Source organism: Puma concolor, chromosome C1 (assembly GCF_028749965.1).
Source record: "Puma concolor isolate L17-30 chromosome C1, mPumCon1.1.hap2, whole genome shotgun sequence".
Lineage (NCBI taxonomy): Eukaryota > Metazoa > Chordata > Mammalia > Carnivora > Felidae > Puma > Puma concolor.
In genome coordinates, this window is record NC_141674.1 from 39236534 (window position 1) to 39259719 (window position 23186).

At 35.5% G+C, this 23186-nt stretch overlaps 1 protein-coding gene across 4 annotated transcripts in view; it reads right to left on the bottom strand.

Moving 5' to 3' along the window:
• The window catches only part of LOC112863632 (AGBL carboxypeptidase 4), a 1479506-nt gene that overhangs the window by 730220 nt on the left and 726100 nt on the right, over positions 1-23186 (bottom strand). For all 4 annotated transcript variants that reach the window (XR_015254691.1, XM_086716924.1, XM_086716923.1 and 1 more), the window contains exon 4: positions 7006-7100. Coding sequence is in view for 3 of the 4 variants with exons in the window: in XM_086716924.1 (XP_086573050.1) it covers positions 7006-7100 (95 nt within the window). In the remaining variant the exon portion in view is untranslated. The remainder of the gene's footprint in view (positions 1-7005; positions 7101-23186) is intronic.

Below are 23186 nucleotides of genomic sequence, written 5' to 3' on the forward strand. Positions count from 1 at the left end.
CCTTTCAGGTCTTTTATGTTTGTTACGTAAATAAGGTATATGCTTTTAGCTGTACTTAGTGGGAGAAATAGGGAAGAGTGGGAGAAATAGGGAAGAGTGCATCTACTCCATCCTTTCCCAGAATGTTTGTAATGTCTTTTCTTTTTAATGCATTTATATTTGTTTTTTTAGAAACTCAGTTTTGACACTATACTAATGCCAATATTCTTAAGACACAAGTTCAAATGAGAACAAAAAAGAACAAAATGGACATCTTACAGCTTCTAAACAACTAGTTTAAGTTGTTTTTTTTTTTTATTCAATGACAATCCTTAATGCTGTCCAGATTGCAGTAAAACTGATAGAGACAGACCAAGAGTAGCATTTTAAATTGGTGGAACATATTTTGAGAGCATGCATAGCAGAAGCTTATAGTAATTAATCTTGTAATCTCTCCCTTAGGAGAATCTCTCTGATTCTAAAAAAATAATTTGACAAATCTACCTATTATAATATTATCTACTTTAGAAAAAATATATTAAAAAACTAAATGCTCACCAACAGAGATATAATAAATTGTGAAAAGGAACAGAATATAAATGGGTATATATTTTTGATATTAGATTGCTGCTACATGAAAATGTGCTCATGGAAACAAAAACTAAAAAAAAATATGTAAAATTAAAACAATTGTTAGATTTAGCAGAGGGATAATGTATTAATTCATTTATTTAACAGATATTTATTGAGTATGTACAATATACCAAGCACAGTTCAAGGTGCTAAGGATACATAAGTAAACAAACAAAAAAAAATGACAAAAATCCTTATTTTCATGATGCTTACTTTCTAATAGATATAGAGACAGCTAACAAAATAAATAATACATTATAGCTTGATAGATGGTAATAAGTGCTATACAGAAAAATAAAGCAGGAGGATTAGGTATATGGGGGGCCAGGGGATATAATTTAATTTTAAATGTATGACTTACTTGTTTTGAAAAATATTAATCCATGAATTTACAATTTTTCAAACAAAATAGTATTTTTGTAACAATAGAGTAAAGCCCCATTATTTCAGAAAATATATCTTTAATTTCAAAATTTTAGTTTCTTTTTTCATAATATCAAGGATAAAGATTATCATTACATTAAGAATAATACAGAGTGTGGGGCACCTGGGTGGCTCAGTTGGTTAAGCATCTGACCTTGGCTCAGGCCATGATCTCCTGGTTCGTGAGTTGAGCCCTGCATCGGGCTTTGTGCTGACAGCTCAGAGCCTGGAGCTTGCTTCGGATTCTGTGTCTCCCTCTCTCTCTGCCCCTCCCCTGCTCATGCTCTGTCTCTGTCTCTCCATCAAAAATAAATAAACATTAACAAAATTTAAAAAAAAGAATAATATAGAGCTATTGCTACTTGTACATAGCTATCACTATACTTAAATCAAAAGAATATGTATTATAACTGCCCATTTACTTGCTGTCTGTCTGAGGGCTTGTATCTCTTTCCTGAATTTTCATAGCCAAACATTTTAAAGAAGTTTATCTCACTCATTATCTCAGACAGCTGGCTTGAACTCCTGCCACATCAGTAAAATGGCACTCAACAAAATCCCTAATAACCTCCACATTGCTACAAGCATTGGACATTTTAATACTTAAATTATCTTTGACCTTCAGTAGCAGTTGGTATTGTTAGTCACTTCCTCTTTTTTAGAAAAGCCCTCTCCTCTTTATTACATGACACCATACTATCTTGGTTTTCTTCCCACCCCTCTGGTCAGTTCCTCTTATCCTCTTTGGTGAGCTTCTCATCTGACTTTTAAATTGAAGGATTTCTCAGAGGCCTGTCCTAATTTTCCCTCTTTAGCCCATATGACCTCTCTCAGACATCACATCTGCTCCCACCATTCTGGTTATCATCTACAGGCTGATGACTCCTGAATTTCCATCTCAAGATTCCTCTCTTGAATCTCTCACCAATATATCCTACTGCCTACTTGACGTATCTACTGGAATATCTCTCAGAAACTTCTAGCTGAATGTTTCCAAAGCCAAGCTAACCATCTCCTTTTTCCAACCAAATCTGCCAAAGCTGTCTTTCCACCTATAACCTTTGTCTTCCATAAACGGCACCACCACCGCTTTTGTTGCACATGCCAGAAAACCCAGGAGTCATCTAGAACTCCTGCCTCTCTTTAATCTCCACATCTAGTCAATCAAAAGGTTAAACTGATTCAATCTTCTGTTAACCCTCAAATCCCTCCACTTGTTTTCATTGTTACCTAATCCATCATCTAATCCATCATCAGCTGTAGCCTAAGGTATTACAAAAAACCTCCAAACAACTGTCTTCCTAAGATATTTTCTATTAAGCAATAAGACTGAACCTTCCAAAATGCCATTCTGGTCATGTCGTGCTCCTGCTTAATTTCTTTAAGTGCCTTCAGAATCAAGTCCAGTTCTTCACCTTGGCTTACAAAGCTCACCTCAGTCTCACTCCTACATACCACTCTAGTCACCTTCTCTTTAGAATTTAAGGTTCCAGGGGTGCCTGGATGGCTCAGTCGTTAAGTGTCTGACTTCAATTCAGGTCATGATTTCGCAGTCTGTGGGTTTGAGCCCTGCATCAGGCTCTGTGCTGATAGTTCAGAACATGGAGCCTGCTTCATATTCTGTGTCTCCCTCTCTCTCTGCCCCTCCCCTGCTCATGCTCTCTCTCAAGAATAAATAAACATTTTTTAAAAATTAAAAAAAGAATTTCATGTTCCAATCATATTGGCCTTTGCTCATCAAAGAGGTAATGTTCTTTCTCATCACTTGGCCTTCAAACACATTCTATTTCTTCACACATATCTCTGCCTACTATGATCTTACTGCTTTTGTCTTAGTTCTCAGCATAACACACCTAAGGAAGGTCTCTTATCCCTGGAGCAGCTTAAGTCTTAAATGCTGAATAGTTTCCACAGCATGCTTAATTCCCCCTGTTATAACAGTTATCACACTTTACTGTAGTTATATGTTTCATGTCTAGCCCAGCAGACTATGAGCTCTATCAGAACAGGAATTATATCTCTCCCCACTATTTTGTTCTGATGCCAAGCATAAGTCTTGGTTCATTGTAACTATTCAGTAAGGATTTATTGACAGGGAGAGGAGGGAGGGAAAAAAGAAAAGGAGGGAGGGAGAGAAGGCATAATGCTTACTCAATTAGTCTTGAGTGAGTCAGGAAAAAAGAAAAGAAATGGGCAGGGAATTAATTGAGTTAATAAGCTATTTGAGACTTTTTAAAGACGTTTTCACATATGTTTCTTATAAAAACCTCAAGAAAGCTATTTTGCATTTTATAGTAAGGAAACTGAAGCTTATAAAAGAGTTGTTATAGCTCATCATGTTATATCTTCAATCTGGAAATCCATTTCCTTAATTTTGTTCACGTCCCATTTCCTTGAGATCTAGGTGAAGTACCAAGTGCGTGCAAAGCTTCTTCTTTACTCTCCATAGCCCTAATCATGTAGTTTTCTTCCTCTTCTCTAGTCCCACATCATATTTTACATAATTACCTAATGTTTATTGGCACAATGCTCCTTATACTGTACTTATTTCTGTTTGTGTTCCATTTAAATTTTTAGAAAATAAAATCTTAAAGAAATAATCCAGATCACGTTATTCATATTATCAGATTCATATGATCACCCCAGAACCTAGTAGAAAGTTAGATGTTCAATAAAATTGTGTTAAATGGAAGCCACCTCTAAGGTTTAGTCTAATCTTCTCAATCTACTATAACGGACAAGTCAACCAGAAAAGTTATTCCAGATCTACCAAAGGTCACACAGCAGTATGTAACTCTCTGCTTATTTGCGTCTCCTTTTCCCACCTTCTCCATGCAGAGAATATGGGAGGAACAGTAAACTTGGAGTTCTGGGGTCTCTGGCTAATGCCACCACTTACTGCTTGTGTAAATATCCTAGGCTTAGTTTCTGCTTAGGTAAGAATACAGATTTTGGCTGTCTTTTAATGCCAGTTCCCTGCAGTGGCTATCAAAAAGCAATCTCAGCCTTGGACAATATTAAAACATATTAATGCATTGTGGTTGCAGAAACTTGAGCTAACAACTAACACTTCTTAAAAAGTCTAATATGGAAACAAAATTAGAGTGAACTAAAATAGGCAGAAAAACTGCAAAAAAAACCTTCTCCATTTTGTTGCTAGGTATTCTCCTCACTTTATCTCCTCAAGGCTGAATAGCCTTGAGTGGCCATATATTTGCACAATGGCTTTTTAGTTGCTTCTTTTGCTCATCTTCTTTCTACAACTAATTGATTTCCAGACCTGTACTAAGGCCTGAGGCATCTTTACTTGACATCAGTTATGACCCCTATAACAGAAATGAAGAAGAATGTTATATTTCACCTAGAAAAGTACCTTTTCCTAATCTGGTATATATTTCATCCAGGAAAATTAGAATTTTCAATACTTTTTATGAAGTAAGTTTTTTTCAAAGCCTGGTTGAAATATTAAAGGAAGTGAAGCCTGCAGGTAAGAAAAGTATCAGAAATGTGTCCTTTTGTTTGGTTGGCTTGGTTTTGGGAAAACTGGAATTAGGAAAACACTACAGGAGCTATTCTAATACTGGGATCTATAATGTATTTGTCAGTCTTAAGCCAGGCTGTTGTCTAGAATCCTAAATTGTGATGCACTCCACAGGGCCAATAAAATCTAATATTAAGAGAGCCAGTCATGTACACTTTTTGTGTTGGCCTAAAAACATTTAGAATAATGACTATTGCAAGACAGGTTCTGGTACAGGTAACTGACACAAGAAACAGAATAAAATCCTAGGCAGAAAGCACCAAAGGGCAGAATGAATCCTTGGAGCAAACCAGTAGCAAAGAGAGAAACAATTATGGCAGGTAAAGATCAGTTAATAAAATTCTAAAAAGAAAGTTCTCTTTGAGAACAGATCTCTTCTGTCATATTCATACTGTATCCCCAACATCTAAGATAGTACATGGCACATTAAGATAATCAATAAAATCCTACTAAGTAAACAAATATCTCAGTCTGGATTGAAGAAAGGGAGCTATGAAAGAAGTGAGTAGCTTTGCATCCAAAGTCTGGGGATAGCAAAGTAAAAAAGACAAGAAATGAGGCCTATCAACAACCTGATTTGCTCTGGTACTTAGTGCCTTACTGGGCTGATGAACTACAATAAACTCAATTCTGAACATTTAAACTCTTTCAGACTATTAGAGAAGCCCAATGACTGGATAATGGCTGCTTCTGAGAGCCTGCCAATGTTGGATAAGAGCACTAACTTAATCCTCAGGTATTATAATATAAATGCAAGGGCTCATTAATATTTCAAAATCTTGTCAAGAGCCCTGACAGAGAGGCCCCAAATGATAATCCATATGAAACAAAACAAAACAAAACAAAATGATTAAGGCTTAAGGATTTTAAAAGCATGGAAAAAGAGAAGACTCCAGCATTGAACAGTTGGGGAAAAAGGATAGTGATTACCGTTGCTGGGTAAGATCCTAACACAGAGCCTAATAAAAGAAGTACAATGTTATTTTGAGGGTTCTCATGAGCAGATCAACAGTGATGTCCTTTTGTTAGCAAGGTTTGAAGTACACATCTACACATATACCTATTAGCAGAGAGACATGCTATATTATTATCCACTGGGCTGAATTCAGAAACTCAAAACAAAGGCTTATCCCTTGCCCAGATCCCATTGTCAAAGGAGATCCAGGAACAGGAGTATAGTTGACTTGATGCAGCAAAGCAAAAAACAGGCCCAGGAAGATATTTTTATCTTTTAATAAACAGTTTTCATTATCATTGAATGCCTACACTTTCATAAACCTGAGCTTCATAGCCCAGCATTTATAGAAAATTGCCAAGTATCGTTTGTAGATAAAAGCACAATTTAATATTTATGAATTGCTAGTTTTCTATAAATATAGACATTTGGAGATGATCTCCTCACTAGTCATTAAAATTTGAACAGGGATCAAAGCTAGAATAATATTAACAATTCCTCACATTTGTATAGTGTTTTACATAATACTATTAATAATAGATGACATTTATTGAGCACTTAGCAAGTGCCAGGCACTTTACATGTAAATTCTCATAACAAATTCAGTTTAGTTCAACAAGCATTCAATTAATACCTACTGTGTGATAGATGAATAACACTGGTTTCTGTCTTTAAAAACTCTCATCTTGTTGCATTCAATCAATGTTTGTTGAAAGAATAAATGAATGGATGAATGAAAAATTAATTGGTTTGAATGGTAGTGTGAAGTAATAAAAAATGACATAGGCTCCTCCTTTAACTATCTATGGTCTTGAGAAAGTACTTAACCTCTCGTAGCCTCTATTTTTTCATCTGTAATATGTGAATATTTAAGCTCTCCCTTGTAAAACTGTTATGACAATAGTGACAGCAAATGCTCTCAGTAAGTGAGAGCAGTTATAATCATCATCACTGCCATAATTATTACTATTACTAAGCAAGCTTATCAAACTCTCTTCACCCTTCTATAGCATGGGACAAATATAACTTTAACATCCACAAAGCACATAGCATCTATACAAAAACACCACAAACACCAAGCAAAGCAAGGGAAATCTACTAAATTGTAGTTCCCAGTGCTCTGCTGGTACAACATCTGTGTTCAGGCTAGGAAACAAAACAAAACAACATAGCATCAACTTCAATTATGTTTCCAAAGATACTATGATAAAAGACCAACAAGACAGGAAGTTCACCAAGTAACAGACTGTACCTTCCTTCATAATAGAATGCTGGTCACTCCATATATGGAACTATGTTCCCTATTCCAACATTCTCAAAGAATCGTACCTAGAGCCCAGACAATGGCCATCAAGAAACTCATCTTACTCCTGTCAATGCCAGTGAGACTAAGCACTGGCCATCCAGCATGTAAACTTTGAGATCTGGACAAATTCTCCAACCATAAGTGGGTCCCATTCTGTGGGTCACTTACCATTTGGGTCTGCTAGTAGATTTCACCATAGGGGCCATTCCATCTCTATAAAGACTCTTGGTTTTACTGAAGTTAACAATGTTGAAGATGACTCTCTGAAAGAAAGGGAAAAGTTTATCAGAAGACTATGCTATCCAAGTTCCTTTTCCTGCTAATTAGGAAGGGAAATAAGAAGCAGGGTTAAAGGAAGCCATATGGACTATTTGCCACCAGTATAGTGAGAATAAATGGTGCCCAGAGAAATACAATGTGTTTGTGCCAGTTTAGTGTAATAGTCAAGAGCACAGACTCTGTAACCTGGAAGCCTGAGTTTTAATCCCACTCTACCACTCTCAAACTGTGTGACTTTGCCAAGCTACTAAACCTTTCTATACCTCGGTTTCCTCATTGGAAAATGGAGATAATAATAGTACCTAGGATTTAAGTTAATATATGCACAGTGTTTGGAATCATTCTTTGTACATAATTAATGCTACATAAGTTTTAGCTATTATTATTAACTCTGCCTCTCTCCAGCATGACCTAGAATTTACATGGAAATGAACAACAGTATTGTTAGAGTAACAGTAGTACATTTGAAGTTCAACCAAACTAAAGATAATAATTGAGTGCAAAACTGAAGTTAAAAAATTCTGCAACTGCTCAGCACCCCTTTTACTAGACCTGGAGAACATATGTCCTCTTTTGTGCCACCTTTTGTTATCCTCTGCTGGGGCAAGTTGTACTGAGCTCAACCCTAATCTCAGCAACAACTCATAGAAGCATAGGTACTTCCCCTCTCTGGTCCTCAACTTTAAAATGGGGGAGTGGAGTGTTCTAGATGAATAAAGTCTTTCCAGAAGGATAGTCTAGTTAAAAGAGATTAGCTTTTGTTTTAGTAGTCAACTTCACTACAGGTGAAGAAGAGAGATGAGGAAAGATAAGGGAATTGGGGTTAAAAGACACTTTGTGGCTCCTGAAATAGTCCAAAAAAAAAAAAAAAAAAAAAAGAGGATGGGAACCAGAGCAAGGGCAACCAGAATAGTTGGGAAAAAAAGGAAAATTTTCAAAAGGTTACAATATGCTGGGTTTTCTATCCATAGGCAATTAAAGAGAGGGGAGCATCAAAATTACATATTATCTCACTTAGCAAACATTTATTGTGTGAGGTATTATATAATATTAAGTCCAGGAATTTTGTTCATTTTTATAAATGTTTAAATATTGTCCTATAACTATACAAAATATTAACATATCCATATTACATATGTGGGAGCTGAGCTCAGAGAGGCTAATTAACTTGTCCAAAGTCATGCAATTAACAGAAGACATGATATTTGAATCCAGGGAATAAAAAGATAAGTAAAATGTCCATTATCTCTACCCTTGAATTACTCACTAAGGTTCCAAAATTCTATAATTCTAACCAAGTCTATTTTCTCAAGTAAGGGCAGGAATAAATATAATGGTAATTTTTTAAGGCTTTAACATTTTTTCTTCTTAAAAGAGAAAATCAAAGCTATTTTCTCAGGTCTCATATTTGGGACTACCATGAAATGCTTTCTTCTATGAAATAAACTCTTAGGAATAACATGTTTTCCTTTCTCCTCAGAGACCTACCTACTGACCCCATCACCAGGCATTTCAGTTGCAGACCTCTCTTCTGTCATTAAATTAAGTCATCAAGAATGTCTAAGGCTGTTCAATTATTAATAACATGGACCTGCCTGTTGTCAGTTCAATTACTTCTCCCAGCGTCTTGGCCACTGTCTGATTTAAGAAAATCAATATCAAGGGGACAAATTGCCTTTGAATCTCACAGGGCTTATTCCCCCCTTTCTCTTCTGAGATTTTCCAAGTGTCAGATCCATTTCCGGTGAACCTGGAAGTTACACTGCACTTTCAGGATCTAGATTAATACTAAATGCAATGAAAATCCAATACATAAATAATGTTCATATGTGAAGCTGGAATAAAGAAATGAGAAAACAAAATATCTGTTGCTCATTAATATCCTACTAAGTTCCAGTAAAATTTCCTAGGTGTTTTAAATATGCTATATTATTTAAATATTCTATCCATAAACAAAAGCTGTCTATTTTAGCCCAGTTTTAGATGTGAAGAAATTGAAGCTAATAAAGGACAATAAAGACTATACTTCCTCTATGACATACCATGCAAAAAGAACACCATTCTCCTCTCAAGCTTTTTTAAAATGTTTTCTAGTCTATTTAGCAAGGCAACATGTGGCTATGAGAATCAAAGGTATTTGGAAGTAGGCAGTGCAGGAAATCTTGGCTTTCCATATTTTACACTTCAGTATCTACTATTTACCCCAATGCATCACAAGAAATGGCATCCATAAGGTAATGGTAACGACAATTATAATAATAACTAACAATTCCTGAGTACCTTCTATGTACCAAATTATTAGTTCAGCACTCATTCACACTATTTCAATATGTTTCATATTAGAATCGCCTCATTGTATGTTAGAATCATTTGGATAGCTTTTAAAAACTACTACTAATGGGGCGCCTGGGTGGCGCAGTCGGTTAAGCGTCCGACTTCAGCCAGGTCACGATCTCGCGGTCCGGGAGTTCGAGCCCCGCGTCAGGCTCTGGGCTGATGGCTCGGAGCCTGGATCCTGTTTCCGATTCTGTGTCTCCCTCTCTCTCTGCCCCACCCCCGTTCATGCTCTGTCTCTCTCTGTCCCAAAAATAAAAAAATAAAAAAAATAAAAAAACGTTAAAAAAAAAAAAAAACTACTGACTCTTGGGCCTCAACACCAATCACAATCTGATATCTGATGTATTATTTCATTTGTTTTGAGGATAATGAACTTTTTGAGACAGGGACTATTTATTTTCCTTTATTTATGGGTGAGGCAAGTAATACTGAGTGTAAGTAAATTAAAATCACATAAATAATAAGTAGTAGAGCCAGAATTTGAAGCAAGTCCATTGACTCAAAAGTAATAAGATCATGGACATTCCAGACAGATGCATCTGAACTGAAACCCAGCTCTCCACTAGTTCTGTGAGTTTGGGCAAAATAATTTTATATTGATTATTTATATCTGAAATTGGGATGATAATAGCACCCTAACAAAGTTTTATAAGAATCTGTGAGATTATATATAAATCACCCAGCACATTATACCTAGCTCATAAAAGGTACTCAATATTTATTAAGCCTTCCTCCTTATATTCAATAAAATAGGATCTTTCAGTTCATTAACAACTTCTTCCATCTTTTCTTCATTTCTTTTTCTTTCTTCTTTAATTTTTTTTAAACATTTATTTATTTTTGAGAGACAGAGAGAGACAGAGCATGAGCAGGGAAGGGGCAGAGACAGAGGGAGACACAGAATCCTAAGCAGGCTCCAGGCTCTGAGCTGTCAGCACAGAGCCTGATGCGGGGCTGGAACTCACAAACTGCGAGCAGAAACTCACATGACCTGAGCTGAAGTCTGACACTTAACTGACTGAGCCACCCAGGTGCCCCTCTTTTTCTTTCTTCTTTAGATTTAAATTTTTAATCCAGGATTCTTGTTTTAGCAATATGGTGCTTGAGATAAGAGCTTTGTAAATAGTGACCTGCAGCACACTGTTAGACTCAGACCGGATTATAGCTGTCAAGCAGCCATATGTTTGAGGCCTAGAGCTCTGTCCATTCTGACCAAGGGGCTCATGGTGTTACAGAAGAGTACAAGCTTTATTCTAGGTGTAAGCCATCGAGAGGTCCAATGTAGCTGGGTGTGTAGTGAAGAGACTGCGTGCTGTCTAGGCAGTGGATCTGATTCTCTGACTTTGCAAATATCTGATAATTTTGTCCAATCATGAGTAAATTTCCCATTTAAGGTTGTCCAAGGTAGCGCCAGGGACTATTCTAAATAGGCACGTGCATTCTGAAAATTAGTGGGTCATCACAATTTTAAAATAATTCATTATCTAACATTTATTAAAAGTTTGCTTAGATTTGAAAGTCATTTGATTTTCACATGAAATTTCAACATCGCAATTATAAGTGGAAGGAAAGGGAGAGTTGTTCAATGACTTAAATATAATTTCACATAGTTTAAATATTTGAACAGTTTTAAATTTTTTATTACTTTATTGTGTGAACACTTTCTCATTGATGGTGACTATTAAGATTTTGAAGACATTGTCACTGAAAAGTCTTGATTACAAATTGCATATATCCATTTCAGAAATAAAAACCTCATATAAAAATGATATGTTCACAGACACAAACTGATAAGTTTCAATTAAAAATTTGAAGATTTAAAAAATAAATTTAGCATTTGATTTCCACTTTAGATTTAAAATGGAGGCATTTCATTGCAAACATCCTGGCTCATGCAGATTTAAATTCTCATTTGCTGTCCTTGCATGGATGTTAAATATAAGTTCCTAGATACCAAGACCAATAAAACCTGCTTTCTGCATGTTCTCAAATATTCCTATGGTTTCTAGAAATTTGCAGAAGGTTATCTATGGCAGTATTCTCCAAAATTTTTCATGCCTAGGCACAAATAGAAAATAATATTAAGGCAGATGGAAAAAATGATATTGTGCAGAATGTTAGGGTACCTGGGGAACATTTGGTTGGAACATTTGGTTGGAAAACCATATGAAGTTTGGTGAAAAAAATAAACACACTGTGTTGAGAACATTCTTTACATAAAGAGCCTCTAATGAAGAAAAAAAAAAAAAAGAAAAAGAAAGAAAGAAACAAACAAATCCAGAGTCCAGAAAAATACACAGGTGCAGAAAGGTTATTGGTCTCGGTATCTAGGAACTTACATTTTAACATCCATGCAAGGATAGCAAATGAGAACTTAAATCTGCATGAGCCAGGATGTTTGGAATGAGATGTCTCCATAACACTACTACTCTCAAAATGATTTAGTATTCATAGAACTATGGTCTAGAAAGAAATCATTCACAGTGAGAGATGACAAAGAAGTATGCCTATCTATTTCTGGGTTTGGGGTAGAAACAAATAATTAAAAATAAAATAGGCCAGAACATATTTGGGTTCAGGTTTGAATTTATACTATAGCTTCAACTTAAGAACCCAGGTCAAGAACTTAAAATAAATTTAGTTACAGGCAAATAGTCCTACAGAACCTAGTGAAAACAATGAAAAGTTGTTTTGAATGCACACATTTCAACCCAGGAACATAGGATTTCCATAAATAAAGTCCTGTGGAGGTTAACATTTCACAGAAATTTATAAAACACATAAGGAAACAATCCACACTAAAAGTAAGAATCAGCTAGAAAAATAGATAAATGAATTTGGCCACAAAGAATTTCAACTTATAAAACTATCTGGTCAACTATAAAGTATTTTTGTAATGACTAAAAAATTAAAATAATGTTTCAAACACATGAAAACAGAACAAAATAAATAAAAAAATTTAACGACCAGAAATATTTTCTAAAAAATTAAACAGAGCTTCTAGAAATATATTTTTTACACTAATTGAACTTAAATTCAGTAGATAGGTTAGAATGCAGAATAGATGACACTTCCAAAACTCAACACTGTATATTCAGACGATAAAAAGTATGACAAAGGGATACAGAGGAAAAAATAAAAATCTGCATTAGATATGAATTTTAGAAAGAAGCTAAAGGAAACTAGCATTTTCTCAAAAGAAAATGCTACTCAGATTTCAAGAATAACAACTCAGTCCAAAGCAGGATTAAAAAAATCTAGATATAGACACATCCCAGTGAAACTGCAGAATACCAACAATAAAGGGCATTTTTTCAGAGCAAACCAGAGAAAACATAAATTACCCACAAAGACACAGGAAATTAGACTTAAACAGACTTAACACCAGCAACTTGAGAGACATGAAAATAACATACGATCACCCAAGAATGAAGGTAAAATAAATTTTCAGACAAAGCCTAAGAAGTATAGGAATTTCAGACCCTCAGTGAAGGAGCTACTTACTGAAGGATGAACTTCAAAGGAAGAAACTGAACACCAAATGTAAGAGTGGCAAGAAACAAAAGTGAGCAGAGAAACAGGTAAATCTAAATAAGAATTGACTACATAAAAATATTATTATGAAATAATAAATTTGAGGGGTGCTAATAAGTTTGCATAAAAACACTGGTTAACAATAACAGATGTGTTTGGGGCTGGGTTGAAGTGGAGGGAGGCAAAATCAGAGTTAAACTATGATAATGACTTTGTGTGGTTCCAAAGGAGGACAGGGATGTTAATTAACTTAAGACATTATAACAAATAAGCATGGGGCAGTTCAAGAGCAATCACTATAATTACAGAAACAGGAGTTATAAATTCCAAATGAGTAACAGGAAAAAGAGAATAAAGAAAACATGGCAAATATAATAGAAAGTTTGACAGGATAGAGGATAAAAAGCAAGGAAAAAACGTTGTATATGGGAAGATCAAATAAGATAGTAAAAATAATTCCAAATATCAGTAATCAAAATATTGGAAATTGAATGATTAACATGTTTAAAAAATTTCCCAAACTGATTAGGAAAAAAAAATCCACATTTACCATCTTTCCCAGGGAATGACTAAAATGTAAAGATATTTATTTACACAGTAATTTAAAGGTAATTTAAATGTAAAAGGATATGCTCTTAAGGCTGAATAATATTTCATTGCATGTATATACCACATTTTCTTTATCTGGTTATCTATTGGACATTGTGTTGCTTCCACCTCTTCAATATTGTGAATGATACTATGAATATGGGTGTTTATTTTTAAAGTTAGTTGTATTTAACAAGTCACAAAGTTCTTGAAAATCTGACAATTAGCCATTGAGACCTGGCACTGGCTGACTTCAGCATATTACCATCTGGAACCAATGAATGGGGGAGCACACAAACCTTCCCTGCAGGATTTTAAAACTGAGAAACTATGGGATGATTCAAAGCAAGACTCAGAACTAAGATGGCGCCATAGTGGGAGGCCCCTAGGCTTGCCTTGTCCTGGGAACACAGCTAGAGAAATGTTAGATCATTCTGAATACTTAGGAAATTGACCTAAGGACTGATAGAACAAACTGCACTACTAGAGGGAAAGAAGAGGCCACTTCAAGGAAAGTAGAAAGTGTGGAGACATGGTTTGGGGGAGAAATGGATTACAGATGTTGCAGGGGGGAGGGAGCCCTCATTGTGGAGAAAGGTGAGATGGACTGGAGCAAACAGTGGTAAGCAAAAGGAGAACACTTCCCCAAAGCCATTGGCTGGGAAGATGAGAGGGGCTGAATTTCATGAGTTTTTGCAACCAGTGGGGATCAAAGACTGGCATTTCAGAGGTCCCCAGGCTTGGTTACGATAGAGACCTGAGGATACTGCACTACTCCTGGAGCAGAGGAAAGCAAACAACCCAGGGACAGACTGCTTGATCTGAGGATTGCCTAAGTGGCATGGGGAGAGACTGTTCATTCTCTTTGGAGCACATCTGTGAGAGATGAAATTGCCTCTGGGGACAAAAGAATCAGCGAGCACCATTTCCTTTTCCTGACCCACAGTGTAAACCAACTTCAGTGAACAGCACAGTGCCAACCCTGGCTGCCTAAACTGCCTACACCAAGTCTTGTCCCGCTGCACTCCACTGGTACTGCATTTCTAGGGAAAATGTGCCTAAACAGTGGGCCCTATTGACCAACAGAGTGAGGCCCTCCCCCCGCAGGCACCATGTCTGCTAACCTGGACTTCTAAAGAGCTTCAATTCTAGTGGAAATAACATCAGGTCTCTTTTAGCAAGCCGACCAGAACACACCTAGTTAAAACTCACCACACTCTAGTCAAGGTCCAAACATTCCCCACTATAGACAAGGAGAAATTCGGTAGAGAACTGACCTGAAGGATAAACAGCCACAACACAGCAGCAGAGTGCACATCAGGGAGACCCTTACCACAGACATAAAAGAGCTAAAAAAAAAATCAGGCCAAAGTGAAAAATGCAATATTTGAGATTTGAAATCAACTGCTGGAATGACCACAGGAAGGGAAGAAGCAGAGGAACAAATAAGTGATACAGAAAATAGAATAATGGAAAACAATGAAGGTGAACAAAAGAGGGAAAGAAAAATCTTGGATCATGAAAGTAGACTTAGGGAACTCAGTGGCTCCATCAAGCATGATAATATTTGTATCATAGGAGAACCAGAAGAAGAGACAGAAAAGGGGGAAGAAGGTTTATTCAAAAAAAATTTCACCAGAAATATTCTCTTACCTGGGGAAGGAAACAGACATCCAAACCCAGGAGGCACAGAGAACTCCCATCAAAATCAATAAAGGCATGCCAACACCAACACATTGTAGTTAAATTTGTAAAACATAAATATAAAGAAAAAAATCCTAAAAGCAGCAAGACAAAGGAAGTCCCTAACTTAGATGGGAAGACCAGTAAGGTTAGCATCAGATTTCTACATAGAAATTTGGCAAGTCAGGAGGGAGTGGCATGATATATTCAATGTGCTGAAAGGGAAAAATCTGCAGCCAAGAATACTCTATCTAGCAAGGTTATCATTCAGGATACAAAGAGAGATAAAGAGTTTCTCAGACAAAAAATAAAAAATAAAAACAGACAAACAAAAAACCTAAAGGAGTTCATGACCACTAAACCAGCCTTGCAAGAAATATTAAAGGGGATTCTTTGAGTGGAAAAGAAAAACCAAAAGTAACAAAGGTTACAAAGGAAGAGAGAAAATTTCCAGAAACAATGACAAAACAAGTAATAAAACAGCACTAAATACATGTCTATCAATAACCACTCTAAAAGTAAATGAAGTAAATTCTCCAATCAAAAGACATAGGGTGCTCTTTAAACTCCAAGTCCTACTAAAGAATGAATGGGTTAAACAAGAAATTAAAGATGAAATAAAGAAGTACATGGAAGCCAATGAAAATGAAAACACAACAGTCCAAAACCTCTGTAATGCAGCAAAGGCAGTCATAAGAGGGAAGTATATAGCAATCTAGGCCTTCCTAAAGAAGGAAGACATGTCTCAAATACATAACCTAACCTTACACCTAAAGGAGCCAGAAAAACAACAACAACAACAACAACAACACAAAACAAAACAGCAAATAAAGCCCAAAACCAGCAGAATAAGGGAAATAATAAAGATGAGAGCAGAAATCAATCATATATCTATATCGGTATCAATGTTGATATCGATATAGATATACAGTAGAACAGATCAATGAAACCAGGAGTGGTTCTTTGAAAGAATTAACAAAATTGATAACCCCCTAGCCAGATTGTTAAAAAGAAAACAGAAAGGACCCAAATAAATAAAATCACGAATGAAAGAGGAGATATCATAACCAACACCACAGAAATACAATTATTAGAGAATATTATGAGCAATTATATGCCAACAAATTGGGCAATCTGGAAGAAGTGGACAAATTCCTAGAAACATAAACTACCAAACTGAACCAGAAAGAAATAGAAAATTTGATCAGACCCATAACCAGTAAAGAAATTAAATCAGTAATCAAAACTCTCCTAACAAAGAAGAGTCCAAGGCTGGATGGCTTTCCAGGGGAATTCTACCAAACATTTAAAAAAGAGCTAATACCGATTATTTTGAAGCTGTTCCAAAAAATAGAAATGGAAGGAAATCTTCTAAACTCATTCTATGATGCCAGCATTACCTTGATTCTTAAACCAAAGACCTAACTAAAAAGGAGGACTATAGACCAATTTCCCTAATAAACATGGATGCAAAAATTCTCAACAAGATACTGCAAACCGAATCCAACAAAACATTAAAAGAATTATTCATCACGATCAAGTGGGATTTATTCCTGGGATGCAGGGCTGGTTCAATATCCACAAATCAATCAATGTGATACATCACATTAATAAAAGAAAGGATAAGAACCACATGATCCTGCCAATAGATGCAGAAAAAGCACAATTGACAAAATACAACATCCTTTCCTGATAAAAACCCTTGAGAAAGTAGGAATAGATGGAACATACCTCAAGATCAGAAAGGCCATATACAAAAGACCCACAGCTAATATCATCCTCAATGGGGAAAAACTGATAGCTTTCCCCCTACGGTCAGGAACATGACAAGGATGTCCACTCTCACCTCTCACCACTATTGTTTAACATAGTGTTGGAAGTCCTAGCCTCATCAATCAGACAACAAAAAGGGAAAAAAAGGCACCCAAATCACCAAGGAAGAAGTCAAACTTCACTCTTCACAGATGACATGATACTTTATGTGGAAAACCCAAAAGACTCCACCAAAAAACTGCTAGAACTGGTACACAAATTCAATAAAGTCGCACGATATAAAATCAAAGTACAGAAATCAGTTTCATTTGTGCATGCAGCACAAATAATGATGATGCAGCAGAAAGAGAAAACAAGGAATCGATCCCATTTACAACTACACTGAAAACCATACAATACCTAAGAACAAACCTAACCAAAGATGTAAAAGATCTAACCAAAGAGATAAAACACCGATGAAAGAAATTGAAGAAGACACAAGGAAATGAAAAAAAAGTTCCATGTTCATGGATTAGAGGAACAAATATTATTAAAATGTCTGTACCACCCAAAGCCATCTTCACATTTAATGTAATCCCTATCAAAATAATACCAGCATTTTTCACAGAGCTACATGAAAAAAATTCTAAAATTATATGGGACCACAAATGACCCTGAATAGCTAACACAATCTTGAAAAAGAAAAGCAAAGCTGGAGGCATCACAATTCTGGGCTTCAAGTTATAATACCAAAGCTGTAGTCGTCAAGACAATGTGGTACCAGCACAAAAAGAGACACATATCAATGGAAGAGAATAGAAAACTCAGAAATAGGTCCACAAGTATATGATTAACTCTACTTTGACAAAGCAGGAAAGAATACCCAAGGGAGAAAAGATTGCCTCTTCAACAAATGGTGTTGGGAAAACTGGATGATGACATGAAGAAGAATGAAACTGGACCACATTCTTATACCATACACAAAAATAAATTTAACATGGATTGAAGACCTAATGTGAGAAAGGAAACCATCAAAATCCTAGAGGAGAACACAGGCAACAACCTCTTTGACATTGGCCATTGCAATTTCTTATTAGATAAGTTCCAGAGGCAAGGGAAATAAAAGCAAAAATAAACTTTTGGGACTTCACCAAGATGAAGAGCTTCTGCACAGTGAAGGAAACAACAAAACTTAAAGGCAACCAACAGAATGGAAGAAGATATTTGAAAATGACATATCTGATAAACCCCTATTTGGGTTAGTATCCAAAATCTATAAAGAACCTATCAAACTCAACACCCAAAAAACAATAATCCAATTAAGAAATGAGCAGAAGTCAAGACTTTTCCAAAGAAGACATCCAGATGGCTAATAGACACTTATGAAAAGATGCTCAACATCAATCATCAGTAAAATACAAATCAAAACCATGATGAGATACCACCTCACACCTGTCAGGATGACTAAAATTAACAACACAAGAAACAACAGGTGTTGGCAAAGATGTGGAGAAAGAAAAACCTCTTGCACTGTTGGTGGGAATGTAAATTAGTGCAGCTACTCTGGAGAAGAGTATGGACGTTCCTCAAAAAGTTAAAAATAGTACTATCCTATGACCCAGCAATTGCACTATTCGAATTTATCCAAAAGATACAAAAATACAGATTTGAAGGGTACATCTACCCTGATGTTTATAGCAGCATAATCAGAAATAGCCAAGCTATGGAAAGAGCCCAAATGACCATTGACTGATGAATGGATAAAGATGTGGTATATATATACAATGGAGTAATACTCAGCCATCAAAAAGAATGGAATCTTACCATTGGCAGTGATGTGGATGGAGCTACAGTGAAGTAGCTAAGTGAAATAAGTCAGTCAGAGAAAGACAAATACCGTATGATTTCACTCATATATGGAATTTAAGAAACAAAACAAATGGATATATGGGAAGGGGGAAAAAAAGAGAGAGGGAAACAAACCATAAGAGATTCTTAAAGAACAAACTTAGAGCTGATGAGGTAGTTGGGTGAGGGGTGGGCTAGATGGATAATGGGTATTAAGTAGGGCACTTGTTATCATGAACACTGGGTGTTGTATGTAAGTGATGAATTACTGAATACTACTCCTGAAACCAATACTACTCTGTATGTTAACTAAGTAGAATTTATTTATTTATTTATTTATTTATTTATTTATTTATTTATTTTAGTATGAAATTTTGTTGTCAAATTGGTTTCCATACAACACCCAGTGCTCATCCCAACAGGTGCCCTCCTCAATACCCATCACCCGCCCTCCCCTCCCTCCCACCCCCAATCAACCCTCAGATTGTTCTCAGTTAGAATTTAAATAAAAATTTGAAAGGAAAAAAAAAGAAAAAATCAATTATTTCTCTCTCTCTCTCTCTACACACACACACACACACACACACACACACACACACACAATAAACAATGAGAAAATAAAATATAAATGTGATAACAATTAGAGTATCGAAAATATCAAATACTAAAATAAATGTAACAGAAAGCATAAGACCTCTACACAGAAAACTATAAAGCATTATTGAGACAAATTAGAGAAGATTAAATAAGTAGAGGAAAGATCACAATAAAAAATTAAAGATTCATTATTAGAGGCAATGTAATTCACTAAAATCCCAGCAGAGTTGTGTGTGTGCATGCGCGTGTGCACGTGTGTGTGCGTGTGTCTTGGTGTCTGTGTATGTGTATGTGTGTAAAAAAATTGATAAGCTGATAATAAAACTTATATGCAGAGGGAAAGAAAAGGGCAAAAATAAAAGCAAAAAAAGTCTTATCAGATGACAAGATTTACTATAAAGTTATGGTAATTAAAAAAATGTGACTTCTATTTTTATAGATCTATAGAAAAAGACCAGTGAAACATAACAGAGAGCCTAGAAACTGACTGTATGTGTGTATGTGTATGTGTGTATATATATATGTGTGTGTATATATATATATGTGTGTGTGTATATATATATATGTATATATCAGAGATGATATCACTGATCAGAATGAAAAGTTGAACTAACAATGAATGGTGCTGGATCAATGGGTCACTCATAATGGAAAACACATCACGTTAGTTCCCTGCCTCATACCAAACACAAAAATAAATTTCAAATGGATTAAGGAATAAAATGTGCAAGGTAAAACACAGGAGATTATTTTATGGACTAAGAATATATATAAAGACTTTTTAAGCAAAGCACTAGGCACATAAACCATCAAGGAAAACACAGATATATCTGACTGCTTTACAAAAAGGTTATATCAAAATATACCATAAACATATGGAACCAGAAAAGACCCCAACAGCCAAAGCTATCTTGAAAAAGAAAACCAAAGCATGAGGCATCACAATCCTGGACTTCAAGCTGTATAACAAAGCTGTAATCATCAAGAAAGTATGGTACTGGCACAAAAACAGACACTCAGATCAATGGAACAGAATAGAGAACCCAGAAAAAGACCCACAAACGTATGGCCAACTAATCTTCAACAAAGCAGGAAAGACTATCCAATGGAATAAAGACAGTCTCTTTAGCAAGTAGTGCTGGACAGTGGCATGCAGAAGAATGAACCTGGATCACTTCCTTACCCCATACACAAAAATACACTCAAAAATGGATGAAAGACCTAAATGTAAGACAGGAAGCCATCAAAATCCTAGAGGAGAAAGCAGGCAAAAACCTCTTTGATCTTGACCGCAGCAACTTCTTATTCAACATGTCTCCAGAGGCAAGGGAAACAAAAGCAAAAATGAACTATTGGGACCTCATAAAAATAAAAAGCTTCTGTACAGCAAAGGAAACAATCAGCAAAACTAAAAGGCAACCGATGGAATGGGAGAAGATATTTGCAAACAACATATCAGATAAGGGTTAGTACCCCAAATCTATAAAGAACTTAATGAAACTCAACACCCAAAAAACAAATAATCCAGTGAAGAAATGGGCAAAAGACAGAAATAGACACTTCTCCAAAGAAGACATCCAGATGGCCAACTGACACATGAAAAAATGCTCAACATCACTCATCATCAGGGAAATACAAATCAAAACCACAATGAGATACCACCTCACACCTGTCAGAATGGCTAACATTTACAACTCAGGCAATAACAGATGTTGGTGAGGATGTGGAGAAAGAGGATCTCTTTTGCACTGCTGGTGGGAATGCAAATTGGTGCAGCTACTTTGGAAAACAGTATGGAGTTTCCTCAAAAAATTAAAAATAGAACTACCTTATGTCCCAGCAATTGCACTACTAGGTATTTATCCAAGGGATACAGCTGTGCTGTTTCGAAGGGACACATGCACCCCAATGTTTATAGCAGCACTATCACCAATAGCCAAAGTATGGAAAGAGCCCAAATGTCCATTGATGGATAAATGGATAAAGAAGATGTGGTATATATATACAATGGAGTATTACTCGGCAATCAAAAAGAATGAAATCTTGCCATTTGCATGGAACTAGAGTGTATTATGCTGGTTAAATTAGTGTATAACTAGTCCTAGTGTAATACTGTAGAACTATTATGTTAGTTCTATGTGCATGGAACTAGAGGGTATTATGCTAACTGAAATTAGGCAGTCAGAGAAAGACAAATATCATATGACTTCACTCATATGAGGATTTTAGGACACAAAACAGATGAACACAAGGGAAAGGAAGCAAAAATAAAATAAAAACAGGGAGGGGGACAAAACATAAGAGACTCTTAAATATGGAGAGTAAACAGAGGGTTACTGGAGGGTTTGTGGGAGGGCAGATGGGCTAAATGGGTAAGGGCCACTAAGGAATCTACTCCTGAAATCATTGTTGCACTTTAGCTAACTAACTTGGATGTAAATTAAAAAAAATAATAATAAAAAAATTAAAATTAAAATATATATATACCATAAACAAATGAAAAAAAAACAATTATAATGGAAAATGATTAATATACCAACCTGTAAAGAATTTCTATAAATCAAAATATTAAAGAACAACAATCCAATAGAAAATGGACCCAGGATATAATCAGACAAGATACAGAAGAAGACATGAGAGGTCTATAAATATATGAAAAAATTATAAACCCAGCGGTAATCAAGGAAATAAAATGAACAAAATAATTAAATACATTTTTTAATCATCAGATTAGCAAATTTAGTAAATCTAAAAATACCAAGTATTGGTAATTATGTATGAAATAGTGATTTTTGAGCATTGCTGGGTGAGCATGTAAAATACAATAGCCTCTTTAGAGAAGAACTTGATAAAAAGTAAAGAAAGATGCTTATTACATATGATTCAGTAATTCTACTTCTGAGTATTCCCCTAAAACAAATTTTGCACATTGCATAAAGAGATACAAAGATGTTCATCGTAGCGCTGTTCATTTATAATAGCGAAACAAGCTTGTTTATAATAGGAAAACAAGCAAAACCCCTTAAGTCAGAATTAGAATGGATAAATAGTGGTTCATTAATATAATAGATTATTGTTCAGCTTTTAAAATGAATGAACTAGGTGTGCCTGGGTGGCTCAGCTGGTTAAGAATCCAACTCTTGGTTTCGGCTCAGGCCATGATCTCATGGTTTGTGGGTTTGAGCCCACACTGCCAGTGTGGAGCCCGCTTGGTATTCTCTCTCTGCCCCATCCCCATTAGTGCACATGTGCGTGTGCATGCGCGTGTGTGTGTGCGCTCTCTCTCTCTCTCTCTCTCTCTCTCTCAAAATAAATAAACCTTAAAAATAAAAAAAATATGAATGAACTAGAGTGAAATTTCTCAACACAAATAACACTGTTCAATGTCAAAGGCAAACATTATAACACAAAATAAAAGTATATTTTAATGTATATTTTATTTTATCAAATAAAAGTACAAAATCATACATGGGAATGATATCCATTAATGTCAGGCCTGTTGCTGCTTCTGGGAGAAAGGAAGAGGAAAGGAAAGAGGTGTTTAGCTGTATCTATAATGTTATATTTATCGAAATCAATAGAAGAAAACAAAATCTAAAAAATATCTACTTAATCTTAATGGAGGATCCTCCATTATAATATAATTATATATAATTATATAATATATAAATGGTTAACAAGTTCTTCTGTCATCTTACTGAATAAGTTGTCCCTTTCCTTTTTTTTTTTTT